Source organism: Cyphomyrmex costatus, unplaced genomic scaffold, assembly GCF_001594065.2.
Source record: "Cyphomyrmex costatus isolate MS0001 unplaced genomic scaffold, Ccosl1.0 scaffold67, whole genome shotgun sequence".
In the NCBI taxonomy this organism is placed as follows: Eukaryota; Metazoa; Arthropoda; class Insecta; order Hymenoptera; family Formicidae; genus Cyphomyrmex; species Cyphomyrmex costatus.
The window spans coordinates 520,262-533,687 of record NW_017280233.1 but is presented as its reverse complement, the minus strand read 5'-3'; the positions used below and the strand labels follow the sequence as shown (position 1 = coordinate 533,687).

General features: G+C 35.6%; 1 protein-coding gene across 4 annotated transcripts in view; it reads right to left on the bottom strand.

Annotated features, from left to right (window-relative positions):
• The window catches only part of LOC108780089 (titin), a 65,771-nt gene that overhangs the window by 48,379 nt on the left and 3,966 nt on the right, over positions 1-13,426 (bottom strand). For all 4 annotated transcript variants that reach the window (XM_018547679.1, XM_018547680.1, XM_018547682.1 and 1 more), the window contains exon 7: positions 50-12,487. In XM_018547679.1, coding sequence (XP_018403181.1) covers positions 50-12,487 — 12,438 coding nt within the window. The remainder of the gene's footprint in view (positions 1-49; positions 12,488-13,426) is intronic.

The window sequence follows — 13,426 nt, the reverse complement described above, 5'->3', positions numbered from 1 at the left end:
ATTATCAATGCAATCTATCATGTTACCTTTCTATACGTATAATACTTACCTACAATTTTTTCCAAGTAGTCGGCTTCAATAGATGTACTTGCTATTTTTGGCACTATCGGAATTACGAGTTCGGGCAAATTTGATTCAATTTCAGTAATGTGTTGTAATTCAGTAACAATTATACCTTGATTTTCATCTTTTATATTATGAGCTGTTTTACTGTCTGGTTTTGGGACATTGAATTCCGAAACTATATTTTCTGAATGAATTTCAGTTTTTAGAGCAACTTTTCGTTTAATTATATCCTCTTGCGCGCTTACTTCCTTAGCCAGACCTTTGACGACATCGTTTGCTTCTTTCTCCGTAGGAATTATTTGGATAACTTCGACACCTTCGGAAATGTGGTATGAAACTTCGGCTGAAGTACCTGGTACCATTTTTTCAGTGATAATGGAATGTTCACTTTCATGAGGAATCATTTTCATTTGTTGTACACTTTCAAAAGGTATTTGCTCTGCTGTTATTCTTTTTACATCAGGTTTAACAAATTCCATCATTTTCTTCGTTGATGACGACGTAATCACATCAGATTTTTCAGCAACTGCCATACTTAGCATGCTTTGATCGGCTATTAGTTTAGATACTTTTTCCAAATTTGTAACGTCTTCTTTTGTTTCTTTCTCTGTAGCGATTACTTGGATAACTTCGACTCCTTCGGAAATGCGGAATGACACACCAGCTGTTGCGCTTGTCATTCTTTTATTAGGAATAAGTAAGCATTCACTTTCATGAGAAATTGGCTCAATTTGTTGTATGCCCTCGAATGGTATTTGTTCTGGAATAATTTTCTTTACTTCAGGCTTGGCAGAAACTATAATTTCTTCTGTTTTTGATGATGTAATTACTTGAGATTTTTGAGCAACGGGCATACTTAATATATTCTGTTCGGCAAGTTGCTTAGTTGCTTCTTCTACACTTTTTATAACTTCCCTTGTTTCCTCCTCCGCAGCAGTTACTTGGATAACTTTGACGCCTTCAGAAATGCAAAATGAAATATCGGCTTTTGTACTTGGTGTTTTCTTATCGGGAAGAAGCAAACTTTCGCTGTCATGAAGAATTGATTCGGTTTGTAATACACTCTCAAACGGTATTTGTTCTGGAATAATTTTCTTTACTTCAGGCTTAGAAACTTCTCTAATTTCCTCTGTTGTTGATGACGTAAAAACTTGTATTTTTTCTGCAACAGAAATACTTGACATGCTTTGATCAGCTACTTGTTTATTTAGTTCTTCACTTTTTACAATGTCTTTTGTTTCTTTCTCGGCTGTTGTTACTTGGATAACTTCAATGTCTTCCGAAACGCGGAATGAAACATCGGCCTTTACACTTGGTATCTTCTTATCGGAGACAAGCATACGTTCGCTTTCATGAGGAATTGATTCGGTTTGTTGTATGCTCTCAAACAGTATTTGTTCTGCAATAATTTTCTTTTCCTCAGGCTTGAAAAATTCTATGATTTCGTCTGTTGTTGATGACGGAACCACTTGAGTTTTTTCAGCAACGGACATACTTAACAAGCTCTGTTCGGCCACTTGTTCAGTTACTTGTCCTACATTTTTTGCAACTTTTTCTATCTCCTCCTCCGAGGAAGTTACTTGGATAACTTCAATGCCTTCGGAAACACGGAATGAAACATCGGCCTTTGTACTTAGTGTCTCCTTATCGGGAAGAAGCAAATGTTCACTTTCGTGAGGAATCAATTCAATTTGTTGTATACTTTCAAAGGGCATTTGTTCGGGTATTATCTTCTTTATCTTTGGCTGAGCAGACTCCATCATTTCTTCTGTTGTTGACGATGTAACTACTTGAGATTGTTCTACAACAGACATACTTAACATACTTTGATCGGCTATTTGTTTAGTTGCTTTGTCTAGACTTTTGACAACTTCCTTTGTTTCCTCTTCTGTAGCAGTTACTTGTATAACTTTGACACCTTCGGAAACGTGAAATGTAACGTCAGCCGTTGCGACAGATGTGTCTCTATCCGGAACAAGTAAGTGTTCTCTTTCATGAGGAATTGATTCAATTTGTTGTATACTCTCAAATGGTATCTGTTCTGGAATTATCCTTTTCGTTTCAGGTTTAATAGATTTTATCATTTCTTCTGTTATTGATGACGCAATTATTTGAGATTTTTGTGCAACGGGCATACTCAAGATGCTTTTCTCGGCTATTTGTTTAGTTGTTTCTTCTAAGCCTTTTACGATTTCTTTAGTATCCTTTTCCGTAGCGGTTACTTGGATAACTTCGATGCCTTCGGAAACACGGAATGAAATATCAGCTTTTGTTGTTGGTGTCTTTTTATCGAGAAGAAGCAGACGTTCATTTTCATGAGGAATTGATTCAATCTGTTGTATACTTTCAAACGGTATTTGTTTTGGAATAATTTTCTTTTTCTCAAACTTAGAAGATTCTATAATTTCATCTGTTGTTGATGACGGCACTATTTGGGTTTTTTCAGCGACAGACATACTCAACAAGCTCTGCTCAGCTATTTGTTTAGTTGCTTCTTTTACACTTTCTATAACTTCCCTTGTCTCCTTCTCCGTAGCAGTTACTTGAATAATTTCGACGCCTTCAGAAACACAGAATGAAATATTGGCATTTTTACTTGGTATTTTCTTATCGGGGAGAAGCGTATGTTCACTTTCATTAGAGATTGACTCCATGTGCTGTATGCTTTCAAACGGTATTTGTTTCGGTGTAATCGTTTTTATTTCTGGTTTATCAAATTCTATAATTTCTTCCGATGTTGACGATACAATTACTTGAGACTGTTCTGCAACGCGCATGCTCAGTATATTTTGCTCAGCTATCTGTTTAATTGCTTCTTCTAATTTTACGATTTCTTCTGTTTCTTTTTCTTTAGTTGTTACTTCAATAACCTCGACTCCTTCGGAAACGCGGAATGAAACGTCAGCCACTGTAGTTGCTACTTTCTTATCTGGGAGAAGTAAACGTTCACTTTCATGAGGAATTGATTCAATCAGTTGTATACTTTCAAACGGTATTTGTTCTGGTATTATTTGCTTTATGTCGGGTTTTATAGATTCTACCATTTCTTTTGTTGTTGAGGAAGTAATAGTTTGAGATTGTTCTGCAACGTGTATAGTCGGTATGTTTTGCTCGGCTATTTGTTTCGTTGCTTTTTCCAAATCTTTTATGATATTTTTCGTTTCCTTTTCCGTAGCGGTTATCTGAGTAACTTCGATGCCTTCAGAAACGCGGAATGTAACATCGGCCGTTACGGTAGATGTACCTTTGTCAGGAAGAATTAAACTTTCTCTGTCATGAGAAATTGATTCTATTTGTTGTATGCTCTCAAATGGTATTTGTTCTGGTATTATTTTCTTTATTTCCGGTTTAACGGACTCAATCATGTTCTCTATTGTTGACGATGCAATCACTTGGGATTGTTCTGCAACGTCTATGCTCAACATACTCAGCTCAGCTATTTGGTGATTTGCTTCTTCCAAACTTTTTATTTCTTTTTTTGCTTCTTTCTCTGTAGCGGTTACTTGGAAAACTTCAATGCCTTCGGAAACGCAAAATAAAATATCGGCTTTTTTACTTGGTGTCTTTTTATTAGGAAGAAGCGAATGCTCGCTTTCGTGGAGAATTGATTCAATTTGCTGTATACTTGTAAACGGTATTTGTTCAGGTGTTACTTTTTGTATCTCTGGCTTAACAAATGTCATGTCTTCTGTTGTTGACGATGTAATTACTTGAGACTTTTCTGCAACGTAAATACTCTGCATTGTTTGCTCTGCTGTTTGTTTAGTTGCTTTGTCCAAGCTTTTGACAACTTCCTTTGTTTCCTTCTCTGTAGCAGTTACTTGAATAATTTCGACACTTTCAGAAATACCGAATGAAACCTCGGCTATGGTACTTGGTGTCTTCTTATCGGGAAGAAGAGAATGTTCGCTTTCATGAATAATTGATTCAATTTGTTGTATACTCTCAAAGGGTATTTGTTCTGGTGTTATTTTTCCGATCAGAGATTTAGCTGGCTCTGTCATCTCGTCTGTTGTCAACGACGTAAATACTTGCGACTTCTCGGCAACGCGCATGCCTAACATAGTTTTTTCGGCTATTTGTTTAGTTGGTTTTTCTGGTGTAAGTAATATTTTTTCTGCCTCGGTATAAGCCACTTCAAAGATCGATAATGGCATTAGTTCTTCTAAGTTTTGTTTACTTGTATGTTTTTCTAGAGCTGGTGATTTCGCAAGTTCTTCAACATTACTCACTGTCAAAACTTCTGACATCTCTACGACTTCTATGCTGGGTAGTTTTGGCAGCGCTTTTCGTTGTTTTGGAATTTCTGGACTTAGTAATTCTTGTTCTGATTCCGTAGAAATTACTTCAGATATAGTAATAGAATTCATTTGTTCAATGTTTGGTTTTCCTTTTTGGTCATCTTTTTTCTTCAATTCGGGTATTTGTTTCACAGTTGCAGCGGTTATAACTTCAACTTTCTGAGCTATTTCTCTGCCTAAGAAATATGGAATGGCTATTTTTTCCTCTAATTTTTCTACACTTGGCAGTTGTGTTTCTGTTTCTGTAGATATTACTTGAGAAACCAAAAGTGAGGAAAGTTCGTCTAGTTGTGGTTTACCTTTTTGTTTTGTTGGACTTTTAGGTCTTGAAAGTTCTTCAGTATTTGTTACAGTAAACACTTGAGAAGTCTCCGCAATTTCTCTACTAGACATTGTAGGCATCGCAGTGAGTTTATCAGGTGCATTGGAACTCTCGAAAGTTTCCTCGGTTTCATGAGATAATATTTGAGATATAGTCAGGGACGATAATTCTTCTATTTGTATTTTTCCATTACGCTGGTCAGGTGATACTTGATTTGAAATTTCTTCTGTGCTCATCATTGTTAAAACTTGACTAGTTTCCGCAACATCTCTACCGGATAAATTAGTTTGTGCCATTTTTTCCGTAGGCATTTCTGTACTAGGCATTAGAGCTTCCGTTTCATTTGATATAGTTTGCATTATATTTAAGGATAATAATTCTTCGAGATTTGGTTTTCCCTTTTGTATTTGGGGTTTTTCAGTTTCAACAAATTTATTTAGACTTAACGCAGTCATTATTTCTGTAGTTTCTGCTACATCTCTGCCATATAAACTTGTTTGCGCCGTTCTCTCAGTTGGCATGTTGGGACTAGTAAGAACATTTTCAGTTTCTTGAGATTCTGTTTGTGAAACTATTAATGGCATAAATTCTTCGAGACTGATTGTACCTTTCTGTTTTCCGGTTTCTTTTTTAGGAATGAGTTCTTCAGCATTAGTCATTGTTAAAACTAGTGTTGTTTCTGCGATATCTCTTCCAAACAAATTTGGTTGTGCCATTTTCTCCGCTAGAAGCTTGGCGCTAACTAATGTATCTTCGGCCTCACTAGAAATTACTTGTGAAATAGTCAGTGGAATTAATTCATTGATTTGTTGGTTGCTTTTTTGTTCTTCAGATCTTTCTGTAGAAAGTTCTTTAGTCTCAGATAATATTGTTACTTCAGTTGTTTCGGCGACTTCTCTGCCAGAAATATTAAAATTAGCCTTACCATCTTTCGGAATAGTCTTACTAGTTAGAAGATTTTCAGTTTCATTGGAAATAATTTCGGAAACAGTTACGGATGATAATTCTTCGAGTCCTGGTTTACCTCTTTGTTCGTATAATTTAGTAGATTTTGCAAAATCTTCGATTGTATTCGCTGTAACTATTTGAAGGACTTCCGCGGTTTCTCTGCCTGTCAACTTTAATTGTGCCCGATGTTGTTTTGGTGTAATGGTTTTAGGTAAAATATCTTCGATTTCATTAGAAGCTGTCTCAGTAATTACAACCGTTGTAAAACTTTCGAATTGCGGTTTGCTTTTTTGCCCTTCGAATTGGAACTTGCATTCAAAAATGTCTTCTTTTTCGGCTGGTGTTGTTTCTGACTTTACTATTGATTCCATTGTGGTCTGAATCATAGTCGCTTGAGAGGAAAGTGGTTTTTCTTCTTGAAGCTCTCGAGTATTTTGTATACTTTCTACAAAAGAACCTTCAATAGTTTGGAATAAATCGATATCTGATGTAGCTTTGACTTCAGTTCGTTTTGAAACAATATTCAACATCCCTTCTTTGTCTTCAATAATTGTTTCTGAAATCTGCAATGGCTTTATCTCTGTTATATCAATATTCGCTTTTTGTGCTGCAGGTTTAAAAAGATCATCAAAAGTCTTCTCGCTTTCTTCGATAATATTCTCGTTAACAATAATGCTTTCAAACGTATCTCGAGCTGGTGCGGCAACTTGAGGCATTGAAATATAATCTGAAGGTTGTTCAGGTACGTCTACTCGTGATTCCACCATTGTGGTCTCTATCATATCGTGCTCGGTAACAATAGTATCGACAGCTTTTTGCGATATTTTATGTCTTTTCTCTTCTAATAATGCCTCGACTTCGGCAGATGTTATTTCCGTAATAAATACACCATGGCCCTCTTCAAATGTTGGTATAGCTGTACTGAATATTATCTTTGGATGTTTATTGAAAATACGTTCGCTTTCTGCACTTGGAACTTCATGAACTATAATGGGTTGAAATATATCTTGTTTAATGTGAGCTTCGGCTTGTATCTTTTCAAAAGGTTTGATTGGTCCAGTATTTTGTTCGATAAATATTTGAGCTTTTTGGGCAATATCCATACCAAGTTTTCCTAGTTTTATTCTTGCCATACTCTCTTCGTATCTTGGAATATTCATTATTTCTTCTTTGTCCTGTGTTAAGATATGATCTACGGTAATACTTTTCCCCTCGACAAAGCTAATCTCAGCGTTACGCTTATCGGGTTTAAATTTATCAGTAAATATTGCACCTTGTTCTTGAGGAACCATTTCGCTAACGTCAATACCTTCCAAAGTTGATTCTGTTTTATGTGCTTCACATACAATCGGTTTTATTGCTGAGGATAATTCTCCGAGTTCTTCGCGTAAATTAATTTCCGTTTGTTCAACTACTTCTTTACCTTCCATTAAAAGATTTGCGGCTTCATGGCGAAATTTCATTATAGCAAATTCCTCTTCAATGTCTTGAGCATTAGTGGATTCTGTAATGGCGACAAATCTATTTTCATCTAAAACAACATGCGCTTTTGTTTTTGTCAATGATGTTTCCTGAATCCTGTCTATTTCTTTCTCCGCTAAGATTTGTTCGGAAAATTGTACTGTTTCAAAAGGTTTTTGGCCAATTAGCGCGGTTACTTTTGTTGGTACTATAACTTCCTTCATTTCATCTGTACTTGAACTGGTAATTATTTCAGATCTCTCAGCGACTTCGTAACCAGGAACAATAACCGAAAGTGCCGAGTGAGATCTATCTTCCTGTAATATTTCAAGGGGAGTTTCTTTGTCAGCTATTTTAATTTCTGTAACAGAGGTAATGCGCTTACCCTCTTCGACAGATAATTTTTCTATTTTGTGAAGTTCTGGCATAAATTTGCTTTTGAATGGTTTCTCTTGATCTTGAATCATATCTTCAGTTACTAAAAGACTTTGATATACTTCGTGTGTAGATGATACGGTTTTAACGTTTGGCTTTTCGATAGTTACTTCTCCTACAGAATATTCAATAGCTACCGCGGACGTTTCTGCTACACTGTGAGTAGCATCAATATCGAATGAAGCAGCGTGTTGACACGGTTGTTCCCCGATGATATATATCGATTCTCTATCTGCTGGTGTTATATGCTTTATACTTGCGATGGCTTTACCTTCTTCTATATCAATGTTTACAATTTTATTTTTCGGTATTAATGCTGGCGTAAATTGCTCTTCTCCTTCTTGAATAACAGGTTGTGATTCTACTAGTGAATTAAAACTTATGTGATCTGGAAATGCGACGGCAGCCAGTGGTGCTTCGCTAGTAGCTATTTCACGAGTGCTAAAATTAGCAATTTGTATTGTTGTTTCGGCGACGCCATGAGTTTCCATTAGAGTTTTTTCCGCTGTTTTTGTTTTTGGTATTTCTTTCGGCTTACATTCTGTTTCTTTATCTTCTAAGATTACCGCAGATACCTGTACACTTTGTTCCATTATCATGGAAAGATTAGCTTGCATCGTGGATGGTATTATATTTTTCTTGAGTATAGTTTCCATTTCCGTTGGCTGAGTTTCCATTGTTACTATTGCCTCTAACGGAATATTTGAAAATATGGTTGAAATAGAAGTCGGTTTTATTTCCATCAATTCTCCAGCACTAGAACTTGAAATGACTTCGCTTTTCTCAGCAATAATATGTCCGGCAAATTGAATCTCGGCTTTTTTCTCTGTAGGTTTTTTAGGAATTTGGAGAATATCTTCCTTTTCGCCTAAAATTTCACTAGACATAGTGACACTGATAATCTCGTCGACGGATATTCGAGCTGTGTCAGTTTTGGCTTGTTTATCTTGAAATTCTGTTTCTGTTTCTGTTGCAATAGTTTCGCTTTGGACGATACTCTCAAACGGTAAACGTTCCTCTTTTGCTGCTGCTGTCGCTGGTGCTTTCACGTTAAAATCTCCTGAATAAATGGCTGGTGTAACCTCAGTAAGTTGAGCGATTTTATGAGCATCAAAGCTAGTGTTGATTTTTTCACCTGGAATATCCGGTTTTTTCAAATATTCTCGTTCCTTATCAGATGCAATTGTTTCAATCACTGTTACGCTTGTTTCTTCTTCGAATGATATATCTACTCTTTTTTTATCTGGTTTGACGAAGTCAAGCATAAGTTGTTCTGAGTCACCAGTTGACATTTCGGATGTAACAATACTATGATGAGCTATATGCTCGGTTGTAGCCATTGCAGAGATCGTCTCTTCGTGTATTAATTCGTTAATGTTGTCAGTTACAGTTATTTCAGCAGCTTCTGCCACGGTATAAGTAGGAATATCGAAAGTAGCAGATTTGAATTGTGGTCTTTCTATTTCTGCAGACATGATTTCTTTGTCACCAGTTGTTACAGAAGAAACGACAAGAACTTCACCCATTACAAATTCAAAATTAGCTTTTCTCTCTGGTACCGACATTTGAGAAAAAAGTTTTTCAGTTTCTCTTGTTTGTACTTCTTCAGCAACGGCTGTTTCAAGTGGTAATAATGTCGCTTTAGGACGTGCATCTTGGATAGGTTTAGTAGTTAATTCAATTGGAACGACGCCACTAACAATCTCAAATGTTGATGCTATATTTTGTGTTACTACGTCCATTGTAGCTTCGGCTGTTTTCAGCATCTGTTTTTCACCAAGTATATCTTCTTTATCTTCAGGATGCGTAATTTCAATTGTTAGACTTTCTCCCTCTTGAAAAGTAATGCCAACTTTTTTAGTATTAGGTTTTACATCCGTTTCTAAAAGAGATTCTTTCTCTGATACTGATACTTCCATTTGTTGTACAACATCTAGTCCGCTTTGCAATTGATTGGCATTTTCTTGGTTTGGTCTTTCTTCTTTCAATGCACTTATATTGCTTGCAAGAATCATCTCCTGTGTTTCAGCTATTTTATGGCCCTCAGTTATATCAAATACAATTCTTCGTTCATTTGGTAACTTTTTTATTAACAATTCTTCCTCCGTTAATACGGTAGTTATTTCAGTGACGGTCAAATTTTCAGATTGAGCGCATACTTGAAGTTCGGCATTTTGTTTAATAGGACTCGCATCCTCATCTCTAATTCGTTCTGCTTCGCTAACATTTGTTTCTGTTACTATCAATTCTTCCAAAGCTTCTTGTTGTACTATTGCTTTACTTGATTTTGATAGATTACTACTTATTTTTCCAGCACTTTGTTCTACTAAGATCTCTGCCTTTGAGGCGATAGTGTGACCAGTTATGGATGACTCAATTGTATAAGTCTGTGGTTCAGTATCTAGCTTATAAATATTCTCGAGATCATGTGGAATTATTTCTAGAACGCTGGCGCCAGGCATTGTCTCCGTGAGTTTAATGTTCGCTATCTTTTCCTCGGGTTTGATGTCTGCTTTATAAATATTTTCCTTTTCCGCGGTTTCTTGCATAACGATACTGACAGTTTCTATAGGCACATGAGATGAATATGCTTTTCCACTCACAGGTTTATCTATCATTAGATACTCTTCAGTCGGCGATTCTGTTCTTATTTGTTCGCATATAGGAGCCACTTGCGTCATATATTCAGTATTTGCAAACGCACTTTTAACATCAGTCATATCGAGATATTCAGTTTCTTTCTCACTTATTACGATCATTGTAGTGTGCAAGCTCTCATTCTGATTCATTGAGATTGCGGCGGTCGTTGTTTCAGGATTCTTATCTTTCCTCGTCGAAGCTACATCTTCTGCAGCAATAGTTTCACCAACAATTATTTCTTGCAAACTGACTGTTTCGATTTGAGCTGTAGCAGTTGATACGGTTTCTTTCAGGATTTTACCTAAATTATTTTCAGGTTGGATTTCTTGAACTTCAAGAGAGATCATTGGATGAGTAGATACTGTTTTTCCATAATGTGATTCCGGCATTTCAAAAATTTTCAATTCGGCTTCTTTTTCTACAAAAGTCGTTTGCGATATTTCGATACCTCTGATAGCATCATAAATCATCTCAACCGTGTGAATTTCCGGTTTAGCATCTTCCTTCATGCTAATCTCTCGATCATGAATGAGCGTTTCAAGGATTGTTTTCGCTTCGGTTAATTGAATGGATACATCACCGCTCTTTGAAACATGCTTGAGTATATTTTTAAAATCCGCGGGATAGTCTGCGGTTTGAACTTGAGATACCAATATGTGTTCTTCTGGTCTAACTGATGTTTCCGCTAGTACTTCGAATGGTTTTTGATCGATACTATAAGTTCCTTCAGATTCTTGAACAATTGTGTCTGTTACAGAACCGATCTCTAAAGGGGAAATTGATGTAACGGCTAGTTTAGTAGTAGGCTTTTCGTCAGGATAATAATCTTGTTCTTTTTCAGATGCCATTGTTTCCACCGTCATAGCTGACATAATTTCGACGACATTCAAGTCTGCTGTGATCTGTTTACTTTCTTCTATTGTTAAATCATCTTCTTTTTGTTGAGTATCAATCATTGATGTCATGATTCCTTCTAAAAAGGTGATATGTGGTGTAATTTCGACAGAATCTACTTTACATTCAGGAATATATTCGCCTTCACGCTCCTGTACGAGATCATGACGAATAACAGCCGTTTCATTTCCATATGAAATTTCAATGTGGGCCGTTTGACTCGGCGGTAATCTACTTGAAATGTATGCTCCTTCTTTTTCGGGTGCATTCATTTCTTCGGTAATGCGTTGTCGTTGAGAAATTATTGATTTGGTAGCGACTTCAGTAGGTACTATTAACTCAGGATAATATTTTCCTGGTTTATCCTCAGAATAAATTTCTTCTATTATTAACGATTCCATTGCATTGACGTTTATTCGAGGTTTTGTAAATACTGTTTTTGTAGATTCTAATTTATTTTCAACCAAACCTTCCTGTATTTCATAAACCGAAAGTGATATTTGTGGTAAAACAATATCTTCCGCCTTAACACTTAAAGGTGTTATAAAATCTTCGGTTGGTATTTCGTTTTGATTAACTATGATCTCTCCAATAGTTGTGGCTTCTTGCACAGTGACTTGTACATCTGCTTTTCGACTTGTTTCTGGTATAATCAAAGATAGATTTGATACACTTTCATCGTGAGTCAGTGTTTCGCTGATGAGAAGACTTTCCTTCGTTATTACAGAAGGAGTAGCTTCACAAGAAGTAGCTTTGAAAGGTCCAGAAAATTCATTAGTAGATATATGTGCAGTAGTTTCCATGATAGAATATGGTTCTATTAATGAGATTGATATTGATGCTTTACGTTTGATAGGTTTGCTACTCGCCACTTGATCAATTTCTTTATCGTGTACTGATGTAATTTGTTCCGTTAGCGCAACAACAGTGTCTAATATATATTTAGCTTTTTCTGATTCAGGTTTACCAGGTGCTTGTTCGATTGTATGATGTAATGGTGTCACTTGATTTCGTTGACTAGATACATTTAAAATCATAGATGGCAATAATTGATCTTTTGTTACTTCAAATTTTTCTATCTCTTCCAGTTGTATCTCATCTCTACCAATGTTTGATTTTTTTGGTTTTAACGACTTTCTAATTTTTTTAATAGTTTTTTCTTCCTCCTCTATGTTTATTTGTTGTTCCACTTCTTGTTTTTGTTTACGAATCAATTTGCCCTTTGAACCCTGTTCGAGTTCAATAATCTCTTCTTCGATTTCTTCTTTTTTTCTTTCTTTTTCAATTTCTTCGATTTCCTCGATTTTTATTGATCGAACCCCCTCTTCCCTATCTTGTGAGGTTTCTTCAATTTGATCCCTTGGTTTGCTATCTTTGCGTTTGTGCAATGTTGTGTTTGCCTGCCGTGTGTCCTCGTATTCTGTGGAAAGTATGTGAGAATTTTGTGTCAGACGTGAGTGTTGCGTGATGTCTATTTTTTTGCACGTGCACGCACGCACACACACACACACACTTTATATCTTGCATACTTTATTCCATGACTATACTAGCGTGTATTTGATTACGATAGGAACGTGCTTATTAAACAAACAAGTAAAACAAGTGTTTGAATTTCTAGAAATGTATAAAATTTATTGTAAATTTAGTAGATTGTAACATTATTAATTTTATAATCATGCCACGTTCTTATGTTTCATATTATTTTGTGTTGAGCAAGGTATCGATAAAACTTACATTTGAAGCCACGATCAATGCAGCGGAAGTGAGCATCGAATTGTGAAGCATTGATTTCGAAGCTGATATGAAAAGTAGTTAATTAAAATGTGACAGTATTGTATATTGTATTAGAAAAGGAAATAGGATTTGTCGCGTGTGGAAAGCATAGCGGCGTAAGCGAAAAAATTGCACAGCTATTATTCAATCAAGTAAAACTTCAATATCTGAAAACAAAATAAAACAATGACTGTTACAGCCGTGAACATCCTATCTTAGTACATTAATTATTTTCTCTGTGTTAATATTTTTATATTATATATAAATAAAAATATATATTTTTTAAATATCAAAAAATATAGCATTTTTAATTTTTATATTGAAACTTTCATTTTTACAAAATTTTCATAACATAAAAAGAGACTTAAAGATATTGCATTTTTATACGAGATTATGTAATAATATAATAAGGGTAAAAATGTAGATTAGGGGAGACTCCCCCAATGACCTTGACCTTGACATATGTTGTCAAGGTCATTACCCTGAGTGACCTTAAGGAAGTTTTAACCGTCTGACCTAACTCGTTAAAAAGTTATTAATAAAAAAAGTTTCAAAATTAACGTATCATTTCTGGAAAATTATACAT